General features: G+C 46.0%; 1 protein-coding gene across 3 annotated transcripts in view; it reads right to left on the reverse strand.

Annotated features, from left to right (window-relative positions):
- tns3.2 (tensin 3, tandem duplicate 2) overlaps positions 1-26,170 on the reverse strand; it is a 93,481-nt gene that overhangs the window by 20,784 nt on the left and 46,527 nt on the right. For 2 of the 3 annotated variants that reach the window (XM_045687763.1, XM_045687765.1), the window contains 4 exons: positions 23,351-24,289; positions 13,792-13,913; positions 8,936-9,053; positions 8,786-8,857 (listed from right to left, as the gene is read on the reverse strand). In XM_045687763.1, the coding sequence (XP_045543719.1) occupies positions 8,786-8,857; positions 8,936-9,053; positions 13,792-13,913; positions 23,351-24,289 (1,251 nt within the window). The remainder of the gene's footprint in view (positions 1-8,785; positions 8,858-8,935; positions 9,054-13,791; positions 13,914-23,350; positions 24,290-26,170) is intronic. The other variant, XM_045687764.1, reaches the window with a different exon arrangement.

The raw sequence follows: 26,170 nt of genomic DNA on the forward strand, positions 1-26,170 counted from the left end.
GTTTCAGTGTTCCTCAAGTTTCCGTTAGACTCTTGACTAGAACCAAAAAATGTGATCATATTACTCAAGTGCTAGCCTCTGGCTTCCTGAACCTGTTGGGGCTCGGGGGCAGTATTGAGACATTTTGAAAAAAATATGTGCCCATTTTTAACTGCCTCCTACACCAATTCAGAAGCTAGGATATGCATATTATTAACACATTCGGATAGAAAACACTCTGAATTTTCTAAAACAGTTTGAATGGTGTCTGTAAGTATAACAAAACTCATATTGCAGGCAAAAACCTGTGAAAAATAGATTTAAAAAAAATGTGAATTTTGTGACTGTACTATTTAGTGTCATTGTTTTATAGATACCATAGTGAGAAAGGATTCATTTCGCAACACCTACGGCTTCCACTAGATGTCAACGATCTTTATAAAGTTGTTTGAAGCGTCTATGATAAACAGAGAGCAAATTAGAATCCAAGGAAGTTGACATGTCATCACTTCATTTTTTTGCGCCTGCGCATAAATCTGAGAAACGTGAGTTTGTCATCATTTTTATCTAGACATAGGATAGGTTGTGTGAAAATATTACTGATGTTTAACGTTAAAAATGGACCAAAAGATTAATGCTAAACAACATTTGACATGTTTGAACGAACATAAATAGATTATTTACTAGGTTTTTTAGCTTTTCGGCGTGATTTTACCAGCCCCCCACCACGTTTTGTGGGAGCATAATGAACGCTAAGTACTTGGTGTTATTTGGACATAAATTATGAACTTTGTCAAAAGAAACCACATTTGTTCCGGACCTGGGATGCCTTCCGGACCTGGGATGCCTGACTTCTGATGGAGATAATCAAAGGTAAGGGGATATTTACAATGTTATTATCGATTTTAGATGATGCTAACTGTATAGCATAGCCTGTTGTTCTTAGCATAGCACCCCGTTTATTGCAAAATGTGATTTCCCAGTAAAGTTATTTTGAGATCTGGCCATTCGGTAGCAATTACGAGATGATAATATATTATTCTTTGAATGACAATATTATAATTTACCAATGTTTTCGAATAGTAATTTTGTTATGTTCACCGGAAGCATTTCAGAGAAGAAAAAATCTGAATTTCACGCTACTGTAAAATGCTGTTTTTGGATATAAATATGAACTTGATGGAACAAAAAAGGCATGTATTGTATAACATAATGTCCTAGGAGTGTCATCTGATGGAGATTGACAAAAGTTAGTGCATAATTCAAGCTGGTTTCTGCTTTTGGTGACGCCTGACCTTGAATTGAAAATGGATGTTTGTACTTTTGTGGCTATGTACTGTCCTAACATAATCTAACTTTATGCTTTTGCCGTAAAGCCTCTTTGAAAATCGAACAATGTGGTTAGATTAAGGAGATGTTTATCATTTAAATTGTGTAAAATAGTTGATTGTTTGAGAAATTGAAATTATTAGATTTTTGATGTTTTGAATTTCCAGCCTTGTTAGCAATCCCGGCTCGGGGTTCATTGCTAAACTGTAGCCCCAACAGGGGCTAGGGCTGATTTCAAGGTTTTACTGCTAACCTACAAATCATTACATGGACTTGCGCCTACCTACATATCTCTCCGATTTTGTCCTTCCATACATACAGTACCTACACATACGCTACGGTCACAAGACGCAGGCCTCCTTATTGTCCCTAGAATTTGTAAGCAAACAGCTGGAGGCAGGGCTTTCTCCTATAGAGATCAATTTTTATGGAATGGTCTGCCTATCCATGTAAGAGACGCAAACTCGGTTTCGACCTTTAAGTCTTTACTGAAGATTCATCTCTTCAGTAGGTCCAATGATTGAGTGTAGTCTGACCCAGGGGTGTGAAGGTGAAGAGCGAGGAACTGGAGTGACAAACCGCCCGGCTCTACCTGGCCATCCCTAGGAGGGGTGCGTCATGTCATGCCAGGCTTTTTTCGCTATACTCGACTTGAGTGTGTTGATTCACTGACGTGATCTTCCTGCCCGGTTTTGCACACCCTTGGGCTCGTGCGGTGGAGGAGAACTTCGTAGGCTATACTCAGCCTTGTCTCAGGGTAGTAAGTTGGTGGTCTGTTGATATCCCTCTAGGGGTGTGGGGGCTGTGCTTTGGCAAAGTGTTATTTATATCCTGCCTGGTTGGTCCTGTCGGATAGGGCTACAGTGTCCCCCAACTCCCACTGTCTCAGCCTCCAGTATCTATACTGCAATAGTCTATGTGCTGGGTGGCTAGGATCAGTTTGTCCTATCTGGTGAAATTCTCCTGTCTTATCTGGTGTCCTGTGTGAACTTAAGTATGCTCCCTCTAATTCTCCCATCTCTCTCTCCCTTCCCTCCCATCCTTTCCTGGAGGACCTGAGCCCTAAGACCATGCCTCAGGACTAACCTGGCCTGATGACTCCCCATCCCCAGTCCACCTGGTCATACTGCTGATCCTGTTCCTGTTGTTTTGCCTGTGGCTATGGAACCCTTTATTTTATTTATCTTTATTTTACTTCGCAAGTCAGTTAAGAACAAATTCTTATTTTCAATGACAGCCTAGTGGGTTAACTGCCTTGTTCAGGGGCAGAACGACAGGTTTGTACCTTGTCAGCTCGGGGAGTCGATCTTGCAACCTTTCAGGTTACTAGTCCAACGCGCTAACCACTAGGCTACCCTGCCACCCCAAGTACTGGTGTAGAGTACCAGTACTTGGGTACTCTAACCCTGACCTGTTCACCAGACATGCTACCTTGTCCGGGACCTTTCTAGGCAGTTTTTCCTAGCCACCGTGTGTCACGAATCCCACCGAAGGTGGCTCCCCTGCCTGCTCGGGCGGCGCTCGGCGGTCTTCGTTGCCGGCCTAGTAGCCGCCGCTGATCCCTTTTTCCTTTTCTGTTGGTATGTCTTATTGTTTGCACTTGTTCCTTATTTGTGTATCTTGATTTGTGGTTATTTAAGCCTGTTTAGCCCGCCCAGGTTTGTGCGGGATTATTTTACGTCAGTGTGCTTTTTGGATGTGCTGGCGATCTGCCTGATTTATTTTCTTTCCGGACTGTGTGCCCGTTGTGTATGGGTTGGTCACTTAGTTCACACGCCTGTTGTGTTGGCGTCGACCGTTGTCGTACCAGAGAAAAATAAATCTCATTTTTTCTTACCTCTGCTCTCTGCGCCTGACTCCTACCACCACTCCTAGCATTCGTGACACCGTGCTTCTACATCTGCATCGCTTGCTTATTTGCTGTTTTAGGCTCTGTTTCTGTATAAGCACTTTGTGACATCTGCTGATATAAAAAGGGCTTTAAAAATACATTTGATTTGATACTCTACACCAGTACTCTACACCAGTACTCTACACCAATACTCTACACCGGTACTCTACACCGGTACTCTACACCGGTACTCTGCACCAATACTCTACACCAATACTCTACACCAGTACTCTACACCAATACTCTACACCTGTACTCTACACCAATACTCTACACCAATACTCTACACCAGTACTCTACACCAGTACTCTACACCAGTACTCTACACCAATACTATGTGTACCACTACTAATATTGTCCCTCAGATTCATGAAGCAAGGATATGCATGGTAAATTCCACATTAAGACTAGTAAATATGAATATTCCAGACTCCTGCCCCAGTCAAAGCATGCATGCACACACACACGCACAAACACACACTCCCCTCTCCTTCCCCAATCCCCAGCCCCCATGTAATTGCTCTGGTGAGAGATAGAGAGAGAGAGAGAGAGAGAGAGAGAGAGAGAGAGAGAGAGAGAGAGAGAGTGGTGGGAACCTGTGCTGGAGAGGCATGGGGGCAGGGAGGACATGTTTAGGAGTCGTTGCGTCTGGTGTTACAGTAATCACTCCCCACATCACAGCAGTGGCCCAGGGTAAAATTGTGATTATGATAATAGCAGTAAACACAATAACTAAAAATCATTAAGTGAAGGAATGTACAATGCCATCCAGGACCTAATATGGCTGCCGGGTTTCCCAGACTATGATGGGAAAACAGGAAGCTGTGTCTGCTCAGAAACTGCAGAGAAAAATACCTTTGTTCACTACTTTGTGTCTATTACCGTGTAGATCCACAAGACTACTCAAGATTTCTTATGGCAAGCCCCAAATAGCACCCTATTACCTATATAGTGCACTACTTATGACCATGGACCATAGGGCTCTGGTCATAAGCAGTGCACTATAAAGGGTATAGGGTGCCATTTGGGATGTGATTGTAAAAGGACCTCACAAAAACAGTCCTCTCAACACACTCAACTTTTTTGTAAATATGGCACTAAACAGGCTGTTTTACCCTTTAAAGGTTGTGTTCTGCTGTTGTCTTTGTGTTTGATACAAAGCAGGAAAAGTCTAAATATCAGTCAGGAGGTTTGACATTCATTCTCCTTCTCACTGAATGGGTTCCAGGGCCTGCTGCCTTGCCTTGTGAAGGTCACTGTTAGTCTGTATTAGACAGGGTCATGACTGATGTAGCCTAGTTCAGGACTAACTGAAAGGTAAAAGGACTGAAAGGTGAATGCTTACTCTCGCACGCACGCACGCACACATGTAAACACACACACACACACACACACACACACACACACACACACACACACACACACACACACACACACACACACACACACACACACACACACACACACACAGCTTGAGTCTATTGAGTAAAAATGTGGTGGATATAAACAGCAGTATGAAGTCAACTGTTTACTTTGACCAAATTCCTTTTCAAAACAATGATAAAGCTCATGTACACACACACACACACACACACACACACACACACACACACACACACACACACACACACACACACACACACACACACACACACACACACACACACACACACACACACACACACACAGCTTGAGTCTATTGAGTAAAAATGTGGTGGATATAAACAGCAGTATGAAGTCAACTGTTTACTTTGACCAAATTCCTTTTCAAAACAATGATAAAGCTCATGTACACACACACACACACACACACACACACACACACACACACACACACACAGATTGCCTGCAGGATGTGTACCCTAGTGGTCTCTACAGGAAGTCAAACCAGCTATACCAACGATTATATATTATATTGACAAGATAGTTCAGTGACCGCTCTAACAATGAAAATACATGTCTTCAAAAATGGAAGGCAGGCGGGAAGAGGCGAGATCAGTTCGAACCATTCTAGCCAATGAGAGGGCAGATACGTGTGTGAACAACAGGCACAGCTCCAATATAAAGACGTTTTTTTTCTCCAAAGTTGACAAAATCCCAAGTGCGTACAGTTATATCAGTGCATTCGTAACAACCAAACCATTAGGAAACTTCTACTCAATGAAATAAGCCTCGCATAGCAAATTAGAAATTCAATTTTTGTTGACCAAATTCGACACTCTCTCAATTCCGTGGTCTTATTTCGTTGACAGATTTGGGCGGAGTAAACTCTCTCGCTTCACCTCTTCCTCTCTGGCTACACTCAGCCCATCTCCCAGCAGGACAGGAAGTGAGTGTACATCCTGCCAACAGAGGTCACTTCCTCTCTTTACTGTGAGCTAATAATAGCCTAATTTAAAGTATCAGCTGGACTGGCTTCTCTAAAAGGAATAGAATGAGAAAAATCTCTTTATTTTCCCGTTACCCTGTTGTCACAGACCAATGAACACACAATGAATCTTACCAAACTCCTATCTTCTCCATATTAAGTTACCTATTCTTCTATAGTCTATATGGTTCCTGCACCTAGCCAAATCCCCCATGCCCTATCTTTCAGTATTACATAATGCAACCATGTGTGCATCATCAACGGAGAGGCCAGGTGCAGAGGGTATAGTGGGGGTATAACTGTGAGAATATAATTAAGCAATAAGGCCCGAGGGGGTGTGGTATATGGCAAATATACCCAGGCCAAGGGCTGTTCTTTCACGACGCAATGCGGAGTGCCTGGATACAGCCATTAGCCATGTATATTGGCCATAGACCACAAACCCCCTAGGTGACTTATTGCTATTATAAACTGGTTACCAACGTAATTAGAGCAGTAAAAAGACATGTTTTGACATACTCATGGTATATCTGATATACCACGTCTGTCAGCCAATCAGCATCCAGGAGCCAAACTACCTGGTTAATAATAGGTTATGCTTGCCAGTTTAGGATTCCACCCTGAACCCTTCCACCCTGAACCCTGTCCACAGCTCTGGTTTTTGGGTTAACACTGGGTCTTCAATCCAACCAAGAAGAAACATCTCTCTGTCTCTTTCTCTCTGTCTCTTTCTCCTACTCACACAGACACGCACGCACGCACGCATGCACACACACACACACACACCCACACACACACACACACACACACACACACACACACACACACACACACACACACACACACACACACACACACACACACACAGTAACAGAGTGTAAATGTCACAGGCGTCAAAATGAGTAGACCAAGGTGCAGCGTGGAATATCTTGTATTTTAATGCCAAAAATGAACACTTTACAAATATAACAAAAATGACAGCCGACAGTTCCATCAGGTACTTACAACAAAACAGAAAGCAACTAAACACAAAAAACTAAGGAAAAACAGGCTGCCTAAGTATGGCTTCCAATCAGAGACAACGATAGACACCTGCCTCTGATTGGAAACCATACCTGGCCAAAACATAGAACACAAAACATAGAATGCCCACCCACCTATCACACCCTGGCCTAGCTAAACAGAGAAAATACAGCTTTCCTAGGTCAGAGCGTGACAGTACCCCCCCCCCCCCCAAAGGTGCGGACTCCCGGCCACAAACCTGAACCTATTGGGGAGGGTCCAGGTGGGCATCTATAATTGGCGGCGGCTCTGGTTCGGGGCATAGCCCCCACACCGCCCGCTGATCCCCCCCGCTTCTGTGTCGCCGGAGGATCCAGACAGTGGATCAGCGCCGGAGGCTCTGAACTGCCGACCGCCGCTGGAGACTCTGGGCTGCAGGCCGCCGCTGAAGACTCGGGGCTGCAGACCGTCGCTGAAGACTCGGGGCTGCAGACCGTCGCTGAAGACTCGGGTCTGCAGACCGTCGCTGAAGACTCGGGGCTGCAGACCGTCGCTGAAGACTCGGGGCTGCAGACCATCGCTGAAGACTTACGGGCTGCAGACCGTCGCTGAGGACTCCGGGCTGCAGACCGTCGCTGAAGACTTACGGGCTGCAGACCGTCGCTGAGGACTCCGGGCTGCGGACCGTCGCTGAAGACTCCGGGCTGCAGACCGTCGCTGGAGGCTCCGGGGGCTGAGGAGCGTCACTGGAGGCTCCGGGCTGAGGAGCGTCGCTGGAGGCTCCGGGCTGAGGAGCGTCGCTGGAGGCTCTGGGCTGAGGAGTGTCGCTGGAGGCTCCGGGCTGAGGAGCGTCGCTGGAGGCTCCAGACTGAGGAGCGTCACTGGAGGCTCCGGACTGAGGAGCGTCTCTGTAGGTTCCGGACTGGGGACCTTCGCTGCAGGCTCCGTGCCATGGATCATCCCTACTGGTTCCGCGCCATGGATCATCACTGGAGGCTTTGTGCCATGGATCATCCCTACAGGCTCCGGGCCATGGATCATCACTGGAGGCTTCATGCCATGGATTATCACTACAGGCTCCGGGCCATGGATCATCACTGGAGGCTTCGTGCCATGGATTATCACTGGAGGCTTTGGACCACTGATCATCACTGGAGGCTTCCTACGGGGAGCTGGAACCAGTCTCACCAGACTGGGGAGACGCACAGGAGACTGGGTGCGCAGGGCAGGCACAGGGAACACTGGGCCGTGGAGGCTTACTGGAGGTCTGGCGCTTAGGGCTGGCACAACCCGTCCTGGCTCGATGTTGACTTTAGCCCGGAAAGGGCGGAGCACTGGTACAGGATGAACTGGGCTGTGCTGGTGAATGAGGGATACCGTGCGTAGAGCAGGCGCAGGATAACCTGGGCCGAAGAGACGCACTGGAGACCAGATACGTTGAGCCGGTGCACTTCTCCCTGGCTGCCGGCCAACTCTAGCACGGCAACGGTGAGGAGCTTGCACCGAGCGCACCGGGCTGTGAGTACGGACTGGCGACACAGTGCGTATCACCGCATAACACGGTGCTTGCTCGGTCACTCGCTCCCCACGGTAAGCACGGGGAGTTGGCTCAGGTCTTAAACCCGCCTTAGCCAATCTCCCCGTGTGCCCCCCCCAAAAATGTTTGGGCGCTGCCTCTCAGGCTTCCGTTGTTGCTTTCTTGCCTGTTCCTCCCAGTATCGCCGTTCCGCTTTCGCTGCCTCGATCTCCCATTGCGGACAGCGATACTCCCCAGGCCTTGTCCAGGGTCCTGCCCCATCCAGGATCTCCTCCCAGGTCCAGTCATCCTGCCCACGCTGCTTGGTCTTCTTGTGGTGGGTAGTTCTGTCACAGGCGTCGAAATGAGTAGACCAAGGTGCAGCGTGGAATATGTTCATCTTGTATTTTAATGCCAAAAATGAACACTTTACAAATATAACAAAAATGACAGCCGACAGCTCCGTCAGGTACTTACAACAAAACAGAAAGCAACTACCCACAAAAAACAAAGGAAAAACAGTCTGCCTAAGTATGGCTTCCAATCAGAGACAACGATAGACACCTGCCTCTGATTGGAAACCATACCCGGCCAAAACATAGAACACAAAACATAGAGTGCCCACCCACCTATCACACCCTGGCCTAGCTAAACAGAGAAAACACAGCTCTCCTAGGTCAGAGCGTGACAGTAAATGTACCTTGTGATATTCCGCTCTTCTCCCAATGTCCTTCTCCTGGCCTCAGGTAAGAGAACACTGGGAAACTTTTCACTGGGGAAGATTGAAGATGTCTGTTCAGATATAATAACGCACACACATCTTTTAATAAAAAAATGCACTCTCTCTTACCATAGGGCGTTGGAGGAGAGATAGGAAATGCTGGTGTGGACGGGACTATGTCATAGCTGTCCATCACTGGAGTCGGTCCTTCATAGTCCACACTGTCCATCCTGGAGAGACGACCACACTGTAACACAGACACACCAGACACACCAGACACACCAGACACACCAGACAGACAGACAGACAGACAGACAGACAGACAGACAGACAGACAGACAGACAGACAGACAGACAGACAGACAGACATCAGTCTTGTGATCAGTGTGTGTGGCTACTCTCTGTGTTGTAATGTAAACAGTCAGGCCATTCATGCTGCCGTGCCATGAGAATGGGTGTGAGAGCAGATCTGTGGACCAAATGGCACCCTATTCTCTATATAGTGCACTACTTTTACTAGGGTCTGCTTAGCGCTCTGGCCCAAATAGTGCATTATATATGGAATTGAGTGCCATTTGGGACGCAGCCAAGGAATCTCAGCTATTTAGACCACTACAGTTCTGCTTCACTCAAACTAACACATTAACTACTGTACTATGAAGTGAAATCAATGTAAATGAATCACAAACTTAACCAGGTGTTTTTAAAGTAGATTAACCATGAACAAAGCCAGGTGTTTTTAAGGTAGATTAACCATGAACATAAACAGTTGTTTTTAAGGTAGATTAATCATGAACATAGCCAGGTGTTTTTAAGGTAGATTAGCCATGAACATAAACAGTTGTTTTTAAAGTAGATTAACCATAAACATAACCAGGTGTTTTTAAGGTAGATTAGCCATGAACATAAACAGTTGTTTTTAAAGTAGATTAATCATGAACATAGCCAGGTGTTTTTAAGGTAGATTAGCCATGAACATAGCCAGGTGTTTTTAAGGTAGATTAATCATGAACATAACCAGGTGTTTTTAAGGTAGATTAATCATGAACATAGCCAGGTGTTTTAAAGTAGATTAACCATGAACATAGCCATGTGTTTTTAAGGTAGATTAACCATGAACATAGCCAGGTGTTTTTAAGGTAGATTAACCATGAACATAGCCAGGTGTTTTTAAAGGTAGACTAATCATGAACATAACCAGGTGTTTTTAAGGTAGATTAACCAATAACATAGCCAGGTGTTTTTAAGGTAGATTAACCATGAACAAAGCCAGGTGTTTTTAAGGTAGATTAACCATGAACATAACGAGTTGTTTTTAAGGTGGTGTCACGTCCTGACCAGTATAGAGGATTATTTGTATTATTTGGTCAGGGCGTGGCAGAGGTATGTTTGTTTTGTATGGTGTTTTTTTTTGTGTATAGCTTAGAAGGGTGTGTTATTTATGTGTTCCGGGGTTTTGTGGTGTATGTTTTAGTATGAGTAGGTTCTAGATTAAGTTTTCTATGTGCAGGTTTGGTTGCTGGACTCTCAATTGGAGGCAGGTGTTTCTAGTTGCCTCTAATTGGGAGTCCTATAAGTAGGTGTGTGTTTTGTTTGTCACTTGTGGGTAGTTGTATGTTAGCACTGCTTTTGTTTAGCCTGCTACACTGTTCCTTTTGTGAGTTTCGTTTATTGTTTTGTCCTCGTGTTCATATAATATAAATGATGATGAGCAAGCAAGCCGCTGCATATTGGTCCACTTTTTCCGACAGCGATTTCAACATATCTTCTGACGAAGAGGAATGTGACAGAACTACCCACCAAACAAGGACCAAGCAGCGGAGGAAGGAGCAGCACCAGGAGAGCAGCATAATGGACTCATGGACGTGGGAACAAATATTGGACGGAGAGGGACCATGGACTCAGGCTGGGGATTATCGCCCGCCGCAGTGGGAGATTGAAGCGGCGAGAGCGGAGAGGCGATGGTATGAGGAGAGAGAGCGCAACAGGCACGAGAGGCAGCCCCAAGATTTTTTTTTGGGGGGGGCACACGGGACAGTCGGCGATGCCGAGGTCGGAACCAGAGCCAGTCGGGTTGACGTTGGAGGTGAGCGAAGGGTGCAAAGCAGAGACAGTGAAGGAGTTGATGGGGAGATTGGAGGAGAGAGAGATGAGATACCTGCTGGTTTGGTGCATAAGGCACGGCATTCGCCCTACGGAGCGTGTCAGTGAATTGATGTCACCTGAGTCAGTTCTCCATACTCGTCCTGAGGTGTGTGTTGGCCGTCTGTTGAAGACTGTGCCTGCGCCCAGAAACAGGCCTCCTGCATGTCTTCCCAGCCCTGCACGTCCTGTGCCTACGCCCAGAAACAGGCCTCTGCATGTCTTCCCAGCCCTGCACGTCCTGTGCCTACGCCCAGAAACAGGCCTCCTGCATGTCTTCCCAGCCCTGCACGTCCTGTGCCTACGCCCAGAACCAGGCCTCCTGCATGTCTTCCCATCCTGGTCAAGCCCGTGCCTCCTCCTCGGACCAGTCCGCCAGTGGGTCTCCCCATCTTGGTTAAGCCTGTGCCCCCTCCTCGGACCAGGCCTCCAGTGGGTCTCCCCATCCTGGTCTGTCCTGTGCCTGCTCCATGGACCAGGCCTCCAGTGGATCTCTCCAGCCTAGTCCGTCCTGTGCCACCTCCCAGGACTAGGCCTCCAGTGGGTCTCCCCATCCTGGTTAAGCCTGTGCCTCCTCCTCGGACCAGGCCTCCAGTGGGTCTCCCCATCCTGGTCCGTCCTTTGCCACCTCCCAGGACTAGGCCTCCAGTGGGTCTCGCCAGCCTAGTCCGTCCTGTGCCATCTCCCAGGAATAGGCCTCCAGTGGGTCTCCCCATCCTGGTTAAGCCTGTGCCTCCTCCTCGGACCAGGCCTCCAGTGGGTCTCCCCATCCTGGTCTGTCCTGTGCCTGCTCCACGGACCAGGCCTCCAGTGGGTCTCCCCATCCTGGTCCGTCCTGTGCCACCTCCCAGGACTAGGCCTCCAGTGTGTCTCGCCAGTCCGGAGCCGCCAGAGCCGCCCGCCAGTCAGGAGCCGCCAGAGCCGCCCGCCAGTCAGGAGCTGCCAGAGCCGCCCGCCAGTCAGGAGCCGCCAGAGCCGCCCGCCAGTCAGGAGCCGCCAGAGCCGCCCGCCAGTCAGGAGCTGCCAGAGCCACCCGCCAGTCATGAGGTGCCAGAGCGGCCTGCCAGTCAGGAGCTGCCAGAGTGCCCCGCCTGTTCGGAGCTGCCAGAGTGGCCCGCCTGTTCGGAGCTGCCAGAGTGGCCCGCCTGTTCGGAGCTGCCAGAGTGGCCCGCCTGTTCGGATCTGCCAGAGTGGCCCGCCTGTCCGGATCTGCCAGAGTGGCCCGCCTGTCCGGATCTGCCAGAGTGGCCCGCCTGTCCGGATCTGCCAGAGTGGCCCGCCTGTCCGGAGCTGCCAGGGTGGCCAGCCTGTTCGGATCTGCCAGAGTGGCCCGCCTGTTCGGAGCTGCCAGAGTGGCCCACCTGTTCGGAGCTGCCAGAGTGGCCCGCCTGTCCGGATCTGCCAGAATGGCCCGCTTGTCAGGATCTGCCAGAGTGGCCCGCCGTGCCGGATCTGCCAGAGTGGCCAGCCGTGCCGGATCTGCCAGAGTGGCCCGCCGTGCCGGATCTGCCAGAGTGGCCCGCCGTGCCGGATCTGCCAGAGTGGCCCGCCATGCCGGATCTGCCAGAATGGCCCGCCTGTCCGGATCTGCCAGAATTGCCCGCCTGTCCGGATCTGCCATTGCCGCCCGCCAGCCAGGCGCAGCCAGGGTCATCCGCCAGTCGGGCGCAGCCAGGGTCATCCGCCAGTCGGGCGCAGCAATGGTCGTCCGCCAGCCGGGCACAGCCATCACCGCTCGCCAGCCGGGCACAGCAAGGGACACCCGCCAGCCGGGCGCAGCAATCGCCGCCCGCCAGCCGGGTGCAGCCAGGGTCGTCCGCCAGCCGGGCGCAACAAGGGTCGCCCGCCAGCCGGGCGAAGTCAGGGTCGCCCACCAGACCTTCGGCGCGGTCAGGTGCGCCATCTAAGAGGGCGACGCCAAGGGTGGGGCAGAGGCCACATCACGCACCTGAGCCACCGCCGTAAGAAGGCCCACCCAGACCCTCCCCTTCAGTGTCAGGTTTTGCGGCCGGAGTCCGCACCTTGGGGGGGAGGTACTGTAACGCCCTGGCCATAGAGAGGGGTTTTTTGTTCTTTATTTTGGTTAGGCCAGGGTGTTACATTGGGTGGGCATTCTATGTTCTTTTTCTATGGTTTTGTATTTCTTTGTTTTGGGCCGTGTGTGGCTGCCAATCAGGCACAGCTGAAGTTCGTTGTTGTTGATTGGGAGTCACACATAAGTGCATGTTTTTCCGTTGGGGTTTTGTGGGTAATTGTGTTTCACCTGACATTGTGTTTCACCTGACAGGACTGTTTGGCTGTCAGTTTCTTGTTTTGTAATTGTATAGTGTTCCGTTTGAATTAAATATGATGAACACTAACTCCGCTGCGTTTTGGTCCACTCTCTCTTCAGACAGCCCTTACAGGTGGATTAACCATGAACATAACCAGTTGTTTTTAAGGTAGATTAACCATGAACAAAGCCAGGTGTTTTTAAGGTAGTTTAATCATGAATTTAACCAGTTGTTTTTAAGGTAGATTAACCATGAACATAACCAGTTGTTTTTACTAACCGCATGATCATGATCAGGGAAAAAACTCCTAGCGTAATGACTACTACATTACTACTGAGTATGTATGTGGTATAACAGTTGTTGAGTAACCAGTAGGGGCTGGTAGTGGGTGGTGTGTGTACCTGGGTGGGCTGTAGGTTGGGGTGCGTGTGTGTGTGTGTGTGTGTGTGTGTGTGTGTGTGTGTGTGTGTGTGTGTGTGTGTGTGTGTGTGTGTGTGTGTGTGTGTGTGTGTGTGTGTGTGTGTGTGTGCGCCTGTGTGCGTGTTTGTGTTCATGTGGGTGTGTGTGGACCTGGGAGGGAGGTAGGTTGGGCCTGTAGATCGGAGCGTTCTGGAATGTCTGGGCTCCGCCCCAACCAGGACTGTAGAATCCTGGGTAATCTGTGACATCACTGGCCTGTCTGTGCTTCCAGCCTGAAGATAGAGAGAGAGAGGCAGAGAAATATAAAACGAGCGGGTGAGAAATTCAGAGAAAGACAGAGAGAGAGAGGGAGAGAGAGGAAGAAACAGACAGAGAGAGTGTGTATTGACATTCCACACATTAGAGAGGTGAGAGAAGCTGAACCGATAGGAGACAACCTACAGTTCTCCTTCAACTCAGAGCCTCCTACTGACCTCTATATCAAATCAAATCAAATCATATTGTATTGGTCACATACACGTGTTTAGCAGATGTTATTGAGTAGTGAAATGCTTGTGTTTCTGGCTCCAACAGTGCAGTAATATCTAATAAGTAATATCTAACAATTTCACAACAATACACACAATACACACAAATCTAAGTAAAGGAATGTAATTAAGAATATATAAATATATGGACAAGCAATGTCAGAGCTATATAGACTAAGATACAGTAGAATATAATAGAATACAGTATATACATAAGAGATAAATAAGAGTATTGTAAAATAAGTAAACATTATTCAACTGACCAATGTTCCATTTATGAAAGTGGCCAGTGATTTCAAGTCAATGTATATAGGGTAGCAGCCTCTTTTAATTAACCTTTATTTAACTAGGCAAGTCAGTTAAGAACAAATTCTTATTTTCAAAGACGGCCAAGGAACAGTGGGTTAACTGCCTTGTTCAGGGGCAGAATGTCAGATTTTTACCTTTTCAGCTCGAGGATTCGATCCTACAACCTTTCGGTTACTAGTCCAACACTCTAACCACTAGGCTACCTGCTGTCCCTCTAATGTGCTATTGATGGCTATTTAACAGTCTGATGGCCAAGAGGTAGAAGCTGTTTTTCAGTCTCTCGGTCCCAGCTTTGATGCACCTGTACTGACCTCGCCTTCTGGATGATAGGCTGTTGCACCTTCTTCACCACACTGTCTGTGTGGGTGGACCATTTCAGTTTGTCAGTGATGTGTACGCCGAGGAACTTCAAGCTTTCCACCATCTCCACAGAGATACTGTCGATGTGGATAGGGGGGTGCTCCCTCTGCTGTTTCCTGAAGTCTTCAATCACCTCCTTTGTTTTGTTGACATTGAGTGAGAGGTTATTTTCCTGGCAACACACTCCCAGAGCCCTCACCTCTTCCCAGTAGGCTGTCTCATCATTGTTGGTAATCAAGCCTACTACTGTTGTGCAGTTTTGTGTGAACAGGGAGTACAGAAAGGGGCTGAGCACACACCCTTGTGGGGCCCCAGTGTTGAGGATCAGCGAAGTGGAGGTGTTGTTTCCTACCTTCACCACCTGGGGGCGGCCCGTCAGGAAGTCCAGGACCCAGTTGCATAGGGCGGGGTTCAAACCCAGGGCCTCGAGCTTAATGATGAGATTGGAGGGTACTATGGTGTTGAATGCTGAGCTATAGTCAATGAACAGCATTCTAACATAGGTATTCCTGTTGTCCAGATGGGATAGGGCAGAGTGCAGTGCAATGGCGATTGCATCATCTGTGGATCTATTGGGGCGGTAAGCAAATTGATGTGGGTCTAGGATGTCAGGTAAGGTAGAGGTGATATGATCCTTGAATAGTCCTTTAATTCACTTCATGATGACAGAAGTGAGTGCTACGGGTGATAGTCATTTAGTTCAGTTACCTTTGCTTTCTTGGGTACAGGAACAATGGTGGCCATCCTGAAGCACGTGGGGACAGCAGACTGGGATAGGGAGAGATTGAATATGTCCATAAACACACCAGCCAGCTGGTCTGCGCACGCTCTGAGGACGCGGCTAGGGATGCCATCTGAGCTGGCAGCCTTGCAAGGGTTAACACGCTTAAATGTCTTACTCATGTCGGCTACGGAGAAGGAGAGCCCACAGTCCTTGGTAGCAGGCCACGTCGGTGGCACTGTGTTAACCTCAAAGCGGGCGAAGAAGGTGTTTAGCTTTTCCGGAAGCAAGATGTCGGTGTCCTCGACATGGCTGGTCTTCCTTTTGGAGTCCGTGATTGTCTGTAAACCCTGCCACTAACGTCTCATGTTTGAGCCGTTGAATTGCGACTCCACTTTGCCTCTATACTGACATTTTGCCTGTTTGATTTCCTTACGGAGGGATTAACTACACTGTTTGTATTCTGACATATTCCCAGTCACCTTGCCATGGTTAAATACGTTGGTTCGCACTTTCATTTTTGCACAAATGCTGCCATCTATCTACAGTTTCTGGTTAGGGTAGGTCTTAATAGTCAAAGTGGGTACAACATCTCCTATACACTTCCTGATAAACTCAGTTACTGTATCAGTATATTCGTCATTGTTATTCTTGGAGGCTAACTGGAACATATCCCAGTCCGCGTGATCAAAGCAATCTTGAAGCGTGGATTCCGATTGGTTAGACCAGCGTTGAATAGTCCTTAGCACTGTTTGAGTTTCTGCCTATAGGAAGGGAGGAGCAAAATGGAGTCGTGATCAGATTTGCCAAAGGGAGGGTGGGGGAGGGCCTTGTAGGCATCCTGGAAGTTGGAGTAGCAGTGGTCAAGTGTTTTAGCAGCGTGAGTACAGCAGTCAATATGTTGATAGAACTTCGGTAGCGTTTTCCTCAAATTTGCTTTGTTAAAATCCCCAGCTACAATAAATGCGGCCTCAGGATATGTGGTTTCCAGTTTGCATAAAGTCCAGTAAAGTTCTTTGAGGGCCGTCATGGTATCAGCTTGAGGGGGAATATACACGGCTGTGACTATAACCAAAGAGAATTCTCTTGGGAGGTAATACAGTCGGCATTTGATTGTGAGGTATTCTATGTCAGGTGAACAAAAGGACTGTCAAGTGTGCTCCCTCTCCGGCCTCTAGGTCACCAGGCTGCTCGTTATGGTGCACACCTGTCACCATTGTTACGCGCACCTGTGCGTCATCAGACTCACCTGGACTCCATGACTTCCCTGATTACCCAGGCGTTATTGTTTCTGTTCCAGTGTCATGTCTGTACATTGTTTGTGTTTCTTGTTTTGTATTTAGTTGCATTTATTTCTTAAAACACTCACTCCCTGAACTTGCTTCCCAACTTTCAGCGCACTCGGTACAAGGAATTGAGTTCCTGTATGTTATCACTATCACACCATAAGTAGTTAATCATGAAACATACACCCGCCCTTCTTCTTCCCGGAGAGATATTTTTTCCTGTCTGCGCGATGAACTGAGAACCCAACTGGCTGTAAGGACACAGACAGTATATCCTGAGAGCCATGTTTCCGTGAAACAGAGTATGTTAGAATCCCTGATGTCTCTCTGGAAGGAAATCCTTGCCCTCAGCTCGTCAACTTTACTATCCAGACTGAACATTAGTGAGTAATATACTCTGAAGCGGTGGGTGGTGTGCGCACCTCCTGAGTCGGACTAGAAGTCCACTCCGAGTACCTCTTCTCTGCCGGCAATGTTTTGGGTCAGCCTCTGGAATCCGTTCAACTGCCCTGGGGGGTACGAACAAAGAATCCGATTTGGGAAAGTCGTATACCTGGTCGTAATACTGGTAATGCTGGTGAGTTACCGCCACTCTGATATCCTAAAGTTCTTCCCGGCTGTATGTAATAACACAAAAAAAATTCTGTCCTAATAATATAAAAAATAACACATAAAAAAACAAAATACTGCAAAATTGCCTAGGGTCTAGAAGCTCGGCAGCCCTCTCTATCGTCGACATTTTTCAAGATTTCGAGACTAACTAAACCACAGACGTCACAACTGTCCAACACCCAGTTTTACCAGAACAACAGTACTGTGTGTGGTGAACCCAGTAACAGTGTTATGAAATTATTATCAAACCTCAACCATCCTCAGAAGACGTCATATCTGTTCCCTTTAGAAAACACCACACAAATCAATCTCCTCAGCCACACCACCTCCACCACCAACAACAACAATAACTGACCGCACTGTAGGAAAAACAACTCGAGGAGAATGGGGAGAGAGTGGGTGTGACAGGGGAGAGAGGGTGCGACAGAGAGAGGTGAATATGAGCAGCACAAGGGCTACATTACAACAACAGGAGTGGAGTTAAGTATGTACATCAGAGCAACTTGATCAGTTGGACCCAGTCCCAGACAGATGGAATAAGAACATCTGGAAATATTTGGGAATCTAGCACGAATAGAGAATGTGTCGGTATCTACCATAGAGAGTAATCATACATTCCCAAATCCATTTCAGATGTTTTGGAAACCCTGCGCTCCAGGGAAGACCTGCTCCGATTACAGAATGACGGTAATTCCAGACACCCTTCCGAACACCCCACTGAGGACCTTGCAGTAACTCACGGTGATTCATATCGCCATGGCAGCCAGATTGATATCACAATGACAGCAAGCTTTGAAGTGATGCAGAGGAAGAGAGACGCCATTGAGTTGCAACGCGCATGCCCCACCCATACAGTACAAACAGTACAGTACATGCAGTACATACAGTACAATACATACATTACAGTACATATGGCACATACAGCACGGTACATACAGCACATACAGTACAGTACATACAGTACGTACAGTACATACAGTACAGTACATACAGTACATACAGTACATATAGTACAGCACATACAGTACAGTACATACCGTATATACAGTACATACAGTACAGTACATACAGTACATACAGTACAGTACATACAGCACATACAGTACAGCACATACAGTACAGTACATACAGTATATACAGTACATACAGTACATACAGTACAGTACATACAGCACATACAGTGCAGTACATACAGCACATACAGTACATACATTACATACAGCACAGTACATACAGAAAATACAGTACAGTACATACAGTACAGTATATACAGTACATACAGTATATACAGTACAGTACATACAGCACATACAGTACAGTACATACAGTACATACAGTACAGTACATACAGTATATACCGTACAGTACATACAGCATATACAGTACAATACATACAGTACAGTACATACAGTATAAACAGTACATACAGTACATACAGTACATACAGCACATACAGTACAGTACATACAGTATATACAGTACATACAGTACATACAGTACAGCGCATCCAGTATATACAGTACATACAGTACAGTACATACAGCACACACTGTACAGTACATACGGTATATACAGTACATACAGCACAGTACATACAGCACATACAGTACATACAGTACAGTACATACAGTATATACAGTACATACACCACATACAGTACAGTACATACAGTACATACAGTAGGTACAGTACAGTACATACAGCACGTACAGTCCAGTACATACAGTACAGTACATACAGTACATACAGTACACACAGTACAGCACATACAGTACAAACAGTATATACATTACAGTACATACAGCACAGCACATAAAGTACATACAGCACATACAGTACAGTACATACAGTACATACAGTACAGTACATACAGTACATACATTACAGTACATACAGTACAGTACATACAGCACATACAGTACAGTACCTACAGTACAGTACATACAGTACATACAGTACACACAGTACAGTACATACAGTACATACAGTACAGTACATACAGTACATACAGCACATACAGTACATACAGTACATACATTACAGTACATACAGTACATACAGTACATACAGTACAATAAAGGTGAGGAACAGGGTTGCAACCACCAAAGACCTGCTCTGTCTACTCTACCTGCTCTGTCTACTCTACCTGCTCTGTCTACTCTACCTGCTCTGTCTACTCTACCTGCACTGTCTACTCTACCTGCTCTGTCTACTCTACCTGCTCTGTCAACTCTACCTGCTCTGTCTACTCTACCTGCACTGTCTACTCTACCTACTCTGTCTACTCTACCTGCACTGTCTACTCTACCTGCTCTGTCTACTCTACCTGCACTGTCTACTCTACCTGCACTGTCTACTCTACCTGCTCTGTCTACTCTACCTGCACTGTCTACTCTACCTGCTCTGTCTACTCTACCTGCTCTGTCTACTCTACCTGCTCTGTCTATTCTACCTGCACTCATCTGAACTGTCTAGACTGCCTAATGAATTACTGTTGTTGTCACGTTCTCCGGCATAATTCAAGTGTGTCAATAGCAGGATTCCCTTGGATAACAAGTCAACAGGCTTGGCTCTAGTTTACACCTATTTAAACATACTTTACATTGTTTGCAAGATCAGACATAACTGTAATCTAAGTGTTCATATTCGGAAGTTGCTTTCATTTCAGTGCAACTAATTTGTAAATATTTCAACTGTATTAAATTATTACTTTTTTTTATTCCACCAAAAATGTGCACCCATTTCTTTTTTCTTGTGATGTAAGTGTTGAAATTGTGCTTTAAATCCCAGACGAAGCTTTAGTGTTCTTATAGATTCAACAGAAAGACGATATATTCCATTGAGCCTATTTCAGCCATTACTGGGTTTTTTGGACAGGTCACAACATTTCCGCATTAGTAATGTTAACGGGGAAGAAAACAACAGGCACAAGCAATAAAAGTATAAAAGAGTCAAAGGATTAAAATGAAAGCAATCAATCCTGCAAGATTTAAGTGACAATAGGATTTTGCAGCCCTCAAACACAGGAATTAGATGTCTGAAAAAGACATCCTCAGGTGGGTGGGGCATGCGCGTTGCTACTCAATGGCATCTCTCTTCCTCTGCATCACTTCAAAGCTTGCGGTCATCACGACATGAATCTGGCTGCCATGGCGATATGAATCACCGTGAATTACTAGTGGAACAAGGTAGTGGAACAAACACCTCACTGATCATACTGTATGACTGGAAGTCCAAGTTCATTTTTTCACCTTTACAGTATCAGTTAGTATGTCACAATATCTCCTTGTCCTGAAACATACAATACATATAGTAGAGTACAATACAGTACAGTCCATACAGTACAGTACATAGAGTACATACTGTAGAGTACATATAGTACAGTACATACAGTACAGTACAATACAGTAGTACAGTACAGTACATACAGTAGAGTACAATACAGTACAGTACATACAGTAGAGTATAATACAGTACAGAACATACAGTACAGTACATAGAGTACATACTGTAGAGTACATATAGTACAGTACAATACAGTAGTACAGTACAGTACATACAGTACAATACATACAGTACAGTATAGTATGGTAGGGTACAGTATAGAACAGTACATACAGTACATACAGTAATATACAGTACACTACATACAGTACATACATTACAGTACAGTACAGTAATATACAGTACATACAGTACATACAGTACACTACATACAGTACATAAAGTATAGCACAGCACAGTACATACAGTAAAGTACAGTACATACAGTACATATATTACAGTACATACAGCACATACAGTAAAGTACATACTGTACATACGGTACAGTACACTACATACAGTACAGTACAGTACATACGGTACAGTACACTACATACAGTACAGTACAGTACATATGGTACAGTACACTACATACAGTACAGTACAGTACATACAGCACATAGAGCACAGTACAGTACAGTGCAGTACATACATTACAGTACATACAGTACATATATTACAGTACATACAGTACAGTACAGTACAGTACAGTAAAGTACATACAGTACATACAGTACAGTACAGTACATACCGTACATACATACAGTACAGTACACAGTATAGTACATATAGTACAGAACAGTACATACAGTGCAGTACAGTACAGTACATACAGTAATATACTGTACACACAGTACAGCACATACAGTAGTACAGTACAGTACATACACTACATACAGTACATACATTACAGTACAGTACAGTATAGTACAGTACAGTAATATACAGTACATACAGTACATACAATACATACAGTACATACAGTACATAAAGTATAGCACAGCACAGTACATACAGTAAAGTACAGTACAGTACATACAGTACATATATTACAGTACATACAGCACATACAGTAAAGTACATACTGTACATACGGTACAGTACACTACATACAGTACAGTACGGTACATACAGCACGTAGAGCACAGTACAGTACATACAGTACATAGAGCACAGTACATACAGCACAGTACAGTGCAGTACATACAGTACAGTACATACAGTACATATATTACAGTACATACAGTACAGTACAGTACATACAGTACATATGGTACAGTACACTACATACAGTACAGTACGGTACATACAGCACGTAGAGCACAGTACAGTACATACAGTACATAGAGCACAGTACATACAGCACAGTACAGTGCAGTACATACAGTACAGTACATACAGTACATATATTACAGTACATACAGTACAGTACAGTCCATACAGTAAAGTACATACAGTACAGTACACAGTATAGTACATACAGTACAGAACAGTACATACAGTACAGTACAGTACATACAGTAATATACTGTACATACAGTACAGCACATACAAAACATACATTACAGTACATACAGTACAGTACATACAGTGCATACAGTACAGTACAGTACACTACAGTACAGTACATACAGTCATATATTACAGTACATACAGTACATACAGAACAGTACAGTACAGTACAGTACATACAGTCATATATTAGAGTACATACAGTACATACAGTACAGAACAGTACATACAGTACAGTACATACATTACAGTACATACAGTACAGTACAGTACAGTACATACAGTACATACAGTAATATACTGTACATACAGTACATACAGTACACTACGTACAGTACAGTACAGTACAGTGCAATACATACAGTACATACAGTACATCCACCTGCAACAACTACAGCTAAGTTTGATTGGGTTCTGCTATAGTACATGTACTCCTGGCTGTGAAGACATTTCTTCCAGTCGCTTAAAAAATATGTTAAAGATGTTAGTTTGTCATTTACTGTACTGTACTTATGAGGCCCTGATTTTACACTGCTTATATAGAAGTATCTATTACCGACTTAAGCAAACTTTTACACCCACTCAGCAAACACAGTGGACAAGCCCTGGACCACGCCATACTTCACTTGGTTAGAAGGGTAGTTTCACGGCCAGGCAGCGTTACATGAAGGTGTATAAAGTGTCTGTGTTGAACTCTGCTATGAGAACATGCCCAAACCTAGCTCTTTACCTGCACCACTCTAAACATCTGAAAACTGGAACAACTTTATTTTATTTTGCTTGGCATCTGGCATCATGTCACTGAGTCAGACAGACAGACAGACAGACAGACAGACAGACAGACAGACAGACAGACAGACAGACAGACAGACAGTACAGCTGTAATGTATAAGCCCACTGTTGATCTGTTTCCCTTACATGTCCTTCCATAACCATGTCTCTGTGAGATGGTGCATCCTAAACTGATAATTCTAATGTATCTCAAATACATGTATTAAATTAACAGACACACAGGTATTATTACATCAATGGTACCCGCTCTGCTAATATGGTCTCACCTGATTGGCTGGCGTTGGCATGTGTCGTCGTATGGCTGTTACCATTGGTGTAGAGGGAGGTGGAGAGAGCAAGGGGGAGGGGGGTGTGTCGGGTGGGAACAGGTATGAAGGTGGGATCCAGATCTAGGATCAGCTGGTTGAGCTGCTCGATGGACTCATCAATGTCTGTGGCTAACGAGGCAAGCTCCTCCTGCCCGCAAGGTTCCCCTGAGGGCAACGGTGTATGGGTGGTATGTGAGGCGTGTGTGTGACTGTCCGTCTGTACAGCTGACCCCACCCCCCCCTCCACTCCTCTCTGCACCGACTCTCTGCTGCTGCTCCCCCTATTGGGCGTGTCTGAAAGTGACAAGGTGTTTGGACCAATCAGAGAAAGTGTATCCACAGGGCTGTCCTGCCCCCTGACGACTATCTGCTGCTGCTGCACCCACGATTGGGTGGAGGGGGTGGAGTATCCACTTCCACTCTGGACCAATCCCTGGGCTTCAGGTATGCTCTCAGAGGAGAACGAGCCAATGCTAGCCTCGGGGCTAACCTCATCATCATAAAGGATGTCTGACTCCCTCTCGCTAGGAGAGGCCTTCACAGGCTGCCCTAACCCAGCCTCGTCCCCCTCCATCTCCCTCGCTGCGTTACAGGAGGCTGGGAGGTCAGTCATGTCCTCCAGATGAGGCTGAGCCGGCTCCAGGCCGACCCCAGATAGAAGCCGCCTGAGCTGGATAAGTTCGTCCTGACTGGGCCCTCTCCTGCGGCTCAGTGCAGTAATACCTCCGGTCCTCTGGGAGGCGATAGAGAGGCCTGAGTCTTTGCTGGCTGACAGTTTAAGGTCACTGGGGATAGGGCAGCTGGTTGCCAGGTGAAACGGAGCTCCTTCGTCACTACTTCCCTTCCTTACTCTGGCATATAGGTTGCCATCGACAGGGCCCGGGCTACGAGGCAGAGCTGAGTAAGAGGAGGAGAGGAAGAGTAAGACAGACAACCATAACAAATAGTGGATATTTACACACATAGACATCTACTGAGTCACACATAGTACACGCTTTACAACCTAGAACCCTCACCCTCCTCTCTTAGTCATCCTCTGACACGCACACACACATTCACAGATACATACACACACACACACACACACAGACGTTTGCCTTGTCTCCAGAACAGACACACTCCATCTAGATAACAGCAGTGTCTTTGTGTGAGCTCCACGTTGCGTGTGTCTTTATCTGCGTAGTCGCTTCTGTCTCAGAAAGAACACGCCAAGCCTGACAGAGCAGAGGACCCCTCCCTCCACCTGGGCTCTGATATGACAGATAGCACGGCATTAGCCTGTTAGCTAGCGTGTTCACAGTCAACCATCAGCACCGTTCAATATGCAGGCAACACAAACACACGCTACATCACACTGCCTAGCACCTAGCTCACCCATACCAGAATGGAAGACATGGAATATGAATGAACAAGTAAAGAATCTCAAGCCTATGGGACACAGAAACTTTGGAAAAGCCTATGGGACACAGAAACTTTGGAAATGCCTATGGGACACAGACACTTTGGAAAAGCCTATGGGACACAGAAACTTTTGAAATGCCTATGGGACACAGACACTTTGGAAAAGCCTATGGGACACAGACACTTTGGAAATGCCTATGGGACACAGACACTTTGGAAAAGCCTATGGGACACAGAAACTTTGGAAATGCCTATGGGACACAGACACTTTGGAAATGCCTATGGGACACAGACACTTTGGAAAAGCCTATGGGACACAGACACTTTGGAAATGCCTATGGGACACAGACACTTTGGAAATGCCTATGGGACACAGACACTTTGGAAAAGCCTATGGGACACAGACACTTTGGAAATGCCTATTGGACACAGACACTTTGGAAAAGCCTATGGGACACAGACACTTTGGACTAACGTAACCCTAACATCAGAGTAAAACAGGAAAGACAAGTGGATACTGCTGAGTCTCTACTCAGCTCTATACAACTCCACCAAAAAATTAAACACAAACAATTTCCTCACATACAGTACTTTGCAAAAGTATTCAGACCCCTGGATTTCTTTACAGTTTCTTGTTAGAAAGTGGGATTAAAATAGATTTTTGTCAACAATCTACACAAAATACTCTGCAATGTCAAAGTGGAAGAAAAAACAATTATATTGTTTTATAAAACATTTTTTTATCATAACAAAATTATATTTGCATAAGTATTCACCCCCTTTGCTTAGGCAAGCCTAAATTAGTTCAGGAGTCAAATGTGGCTTAACAAATCAAATAATAAGTTACATGGACTAACTCTGTGTGAAATAATAGGGCTTGACATGATTTTTGAATGACTACCCCTTCCTCTGTCCCCCATATATAAAACATCTGTAAGGTCCCTCAGTCAAGTATTTAATTTCAAGCAAAGATACAACAACAAAGACCAGGGAGCTTTTCGAAAGCCTCATAAAGAAGGGCAGTGATTGGTAGATGGGTAACAATAACAAACCAGACATTGAATATATCTTCAAGCATGGTCAAGTTAATACTTATGCTGTGGATTATGTATTAAACCACCCAGACACATCAACGATACAGACGTCCTTCTGAACTGAGCTGCAGGACAGGAATGAAACTGCTCAGGGATGTTACCATGAGGCCATTGGTGATTTTAAAACAGGATGGATCAACAACATTGTTGAGACTCCACAATAATGACCTAAAGAAGAAGAATACAAACATACAGAATATTCCAAAACATGCATCTTCTATGCAACAAGGCGATAAAGTAATACTGAAAAAAACTAAAATAGCAAAGGAATAGACTTTTGGCA

This window comes from Salmo salar, chromosome ssa10 (genome assembly GCF_905237065.1).
Source record: "Salmo salar chromosome ssa10, Ssal_v3.1, whole genome shotgun sequence".
Classification (NCBI taxonomy): Eukaryota; Metazoa; Chordata; class Actinopteri; order Salmoniformes; family Salmonidae; genus Salmo; species Salmo salar.